General features: G+C 46.2%; 2 protein-coding genes across 2 annotated transcripts; both read right to left on the bottom strand.

Annotated features, from left to right (window-relative positions):
• Window positions 1–573: 573 nt before the first annotated feature.
• FOMMEDRAFT_163275 (uncharacterized protein) lies at window positions 574–1,938 on the bottom strand (the record flags this gene model as incomplete). The annotated part of the gene is made up of 2 exons (XM_007272221.1): window positions 574–1,072; window positions 1,340–1,938. 2 exons carry the CDS (start codon window positions 1,936–1,938, stop codon window positions 574–576), a joined length of 1,098 nt encoding a protein of 365 aa, XP_007272283.1.
• Window positions 1,939–2,241: 303 nt separating this feature from the next.
• Window positions 2,242–2,832, bottom strand: FOMMEDRAFT_163276 (uncharacterized protein; the record flags this gene model as incomplete). Its single annotated transcript, XM_007272222.1, has 1 exon — window positions 2,242–2,832. The coding sequence occupies one exon, from the start codon at window positions 2,830–2,832 to the stop codon at window positions 2,242–2,244; it is 591 nt and encodes a 196-aa protein (XP_007272284.1).
• Window positions 2,833–3,339: the final 507 nt, after the last annotated feature.

Raw genomic sequence — 3,339 nt, forward strand, 5'->3', positions numbered from 1 at the left:
AGGACAAATAGGATACAATTAAGATCTGAGGATAGATCAGTCAAAGTAGTAGCCATGTATAGTTTGACTTGGTACTAGAAGTCCTCAAAGTACTACTTATTAAAGTCTGAAGGGTAGTGAGAGGTAAGGTTTTGGTGGGCTTGTTCCCTCTAGTATCATTGTAGGCTCTAGTCAAAACTCTCCCCCTCATTCCAAATAGGAAAGAACTAACTACATGAAGAAAGTGATTATGTAATCCAAAGAATTAAATAAAATCAAGAAGATCTGATAGTAACCAAAATCAGAACTCTTCACCTCCCCAAGCTTTAAATAGTGACTGTCCTCAGTCACTTGCTTTGAGAAGCAATAATAAAGGGTAAGCATAAGGAGTGTGGGTAAGGATAAAAGGTATCAATCAAAGTAAGATAAAGAAACAAAGAGTGTGAGTCTCAAGTAAGAATGAGTGTCTATAAAAGAAAGGGGTATAAGGGAATGTTAGAGTAAAGAGAATGTAACCTGTACCAAGGCCAAAGGCTTGCCAGACCAATCCTCCCCAACTCCAACATAGATGGTAGTAGTAGTGAGTAGTGGGTTTCATCCAACAGCTGCTTGGGTCTCAACCTGACACTTCTGGTTCTGATCTGCTGGGTCTGTCAAGGTCAAAATCTGATTACTGTCCTTGAAATCCTTCGTCTCACACTCAGTTAATGCGAAGAACGGCCTCCTGATTATCATGTCGAACGTTGTGTCCTTCACTACATGAACTGGCATCACCATTGATATTCCACCTACTGACACCTTGAGTCTCAGAATGACACCTTTGATTGCAATTGATCCTGCATTTGCTGGCCTGAGGTTCGTCTGCACTCGCTCCTTTGGTACTCCCAAGCGTTTCCAAACGTCTTTGCACATCACGTTCATAACAGCTCCCTGGTCCAGTAAGCTCTCAGTCTCCAATTTGTCGTTCAGCTTTACTGTTGCTAGCCTGACTGGTACACTTCCAGCCTTGTTGTTGCTGACTGGGGTGCCTATCCAACACTCCCTTGCTCGACACTGCTCTGATCCAACGGCTTCTGACGTCCTCCTGCATAATCTGCTCGTGCTCAGTATCCTTGCTGGGCTTGACTGATTCTCATTGTCTTAGCACTTGATCCTTGCAGATGCACTTCCGACCTTGTTCATCTGGCTTGCCACTGCCCTTCACAACAGTCTCTGCTGCTCATCCATTACACTATTCTCCCTCATCCTTGCTGGTACACTTCTGGCCTTGTTTGCCACACTTGCTCCTCTGCTCTGCTCTCGTTCTCGTTCTCCAGCTCAAATCCGACTCAATCTGACATAATCCACTGCTTTCCCATACAATCTGCTCGTTCTCGGCTCTGCTGCTGGGCTTGACTGTGCTTTGTTGTCCTTGCATGCAACGCTTGTACCTGTGTGCTGATCTTCTCTGCTGTCAGTCCTTGCTTCCTCACTCGTCTCTTCCTCCTCTGCCTTTGCAGGTCCACTTCCAGCCTTGTTCAGCATTTTGTCACACATCTGAGTCGTCCTCATAAGCTTAGCTGCATACTGGCACTCGAGCTCTGGAGCTATCACAAACAACTCGTAGTGTGTCAACATGACAACACTGTCCATCATCTGGTCTAAGACCTGCTTGATGATCTTGCTCGACTCAGCACTTTGCTTCAGTCTGACTTCGACTGGCTTCGTGTTAGCCTTCATGGTCCTTGCCTCCTCTCTTCGTCTCTTCACATCCCTCAAGCGTTCCTCCAACCTTGTCACCTCTGCATCCAAATCCACTCCAAGAACAGCTTTGTGCTTTTCTCCCTCACTTGCATTCGACCTATCTTTTGCTTCATCGATTGTGCCTACTGTGAACACAGGCTTGTCTTCATAGTATTGGTCTATGTGCTCCTTCAACGTTGCTCCCTCTACACTAGCTAGCACGAATGCCCCACTCATCAACACAATCTTCTGCCCCAACCTCATACACTTCCCCCTCTGAGTGTACTCGCTCACAGTCCTACAGTCACGTACAAAATGTCCTCACTTTCCACAAAAGTTGTAGGTCCTCTCGTGCTTCAGGTCGGATTTCACAGAATCAGCAGATTGGTCAGTTTTGCATGCTTGATTCATCAGCATCTTCCTGGACTTGCTTGCTTTGTTGACCTGGGCTTGTAACTCTTTGAGCTTCCTCACAATCTTTGCATACTTGTCTCCTGCTTCTTTCTCTGGCTTCTCCTTTGGCAACATCACTGTCTGGTCTCAGCCTGCCTCTGTCTGCCCTGCTAGAAGAACGTGGTCTGCTAGCCTGACTACATCAGCAAATTTGAACAGCTTGCTTGCATCCTTGTCCACATAGAGAATCTCCAGTCGTTGCGTCAGGTTCGTCCTCAGCGTCCCTCTGATCCCTCTCCAGAACTTACAGTCTAACTTGCATGCTGACATCTTCCCTTGCTCCTTCAAGTACTCTGCTTGCACCTGGAACTTGCAGCAGTAGCAGCCAAACTCTGTCTGCACTGTCATTTCCTTCTCACTCTGCACATCAACTAGTTGTGTGATATTGGCTCTTGTGTAGCATTGACCATCGATCAGCTCCAGATAGAGCTTTCTGATCTCCTCTTTCACAATGCTCCAATTGCATGCTCCTTTCTTCTTCAACTCAGGCACAGTAGCCCACAAACTGCTACAGCTCGTTGCTGCATAGTATGTCACTTGCTTGCACATCCACTTGGCGTCCTTCTGGAAGTCAGCAGCTAACATCTCAATGTCTTCAAAGAACTGCAGAAGTTCCTCAAGCTTGCTGCCGTCGAAGTACAGCACTTCTCTTGATCCTCTTCTTGGCGGCCACGTCATCATGCTTCTCGTGCATCAAAACGGTCAGTTCGATTCAAAACAAGCGTAGCAAGGCCCTCGAGGCCAAGATCAAGACAAAAACAACCCAGACACTTTAGAACAGAGGCACCACCCCTCACAGTGGGCTCCAAAATGAGAGGTAAGGTTTTGGTGGGCTTGTTCCCTCTAGTGTCATCATGGGCTCTGGTCAAAACTCTCCCCCTCATTCCAAATAGGAAAGAACTAACTACATGAAGAAAGTGATTATGTAATCCAAAGAATTAAATAAAATCAAGAAGATCTGATAGTAACCAAAATCAGAACTCTTCAGTAGGCTACATACACTTTCTTTCCAGAACAGGTTGTGACTTCCAGAATGATTGGAACAGGTTCCAAAGGGGCTAGGGGCATGTGGTTAGTAAAGGCCTCTTAGATAGAGGTCTGTACATATTGAGCTAGTTCTGCTTGTAACTGCTAATCTGGCAGGACAGTAGGGGTGGCAGTTAGTGTAGTAGGGTCCATGTCTAC

This window comes from Fomitiporia mediterranea (assembly GCF_000271605.1).
Source record: "Fomitiporia mediterranea MF3/22 unplaced genomic scaffold FOMMEscaffold_473, whole genome shotgun sequence".
Lineage (NCBI taxonomy): Eukaryota > Fungi > Basidiomycota > Agaricomycetes > Hymenochaetales > Hymenochaetaceae > Fomitiporia > Fomitiporia mediterranea.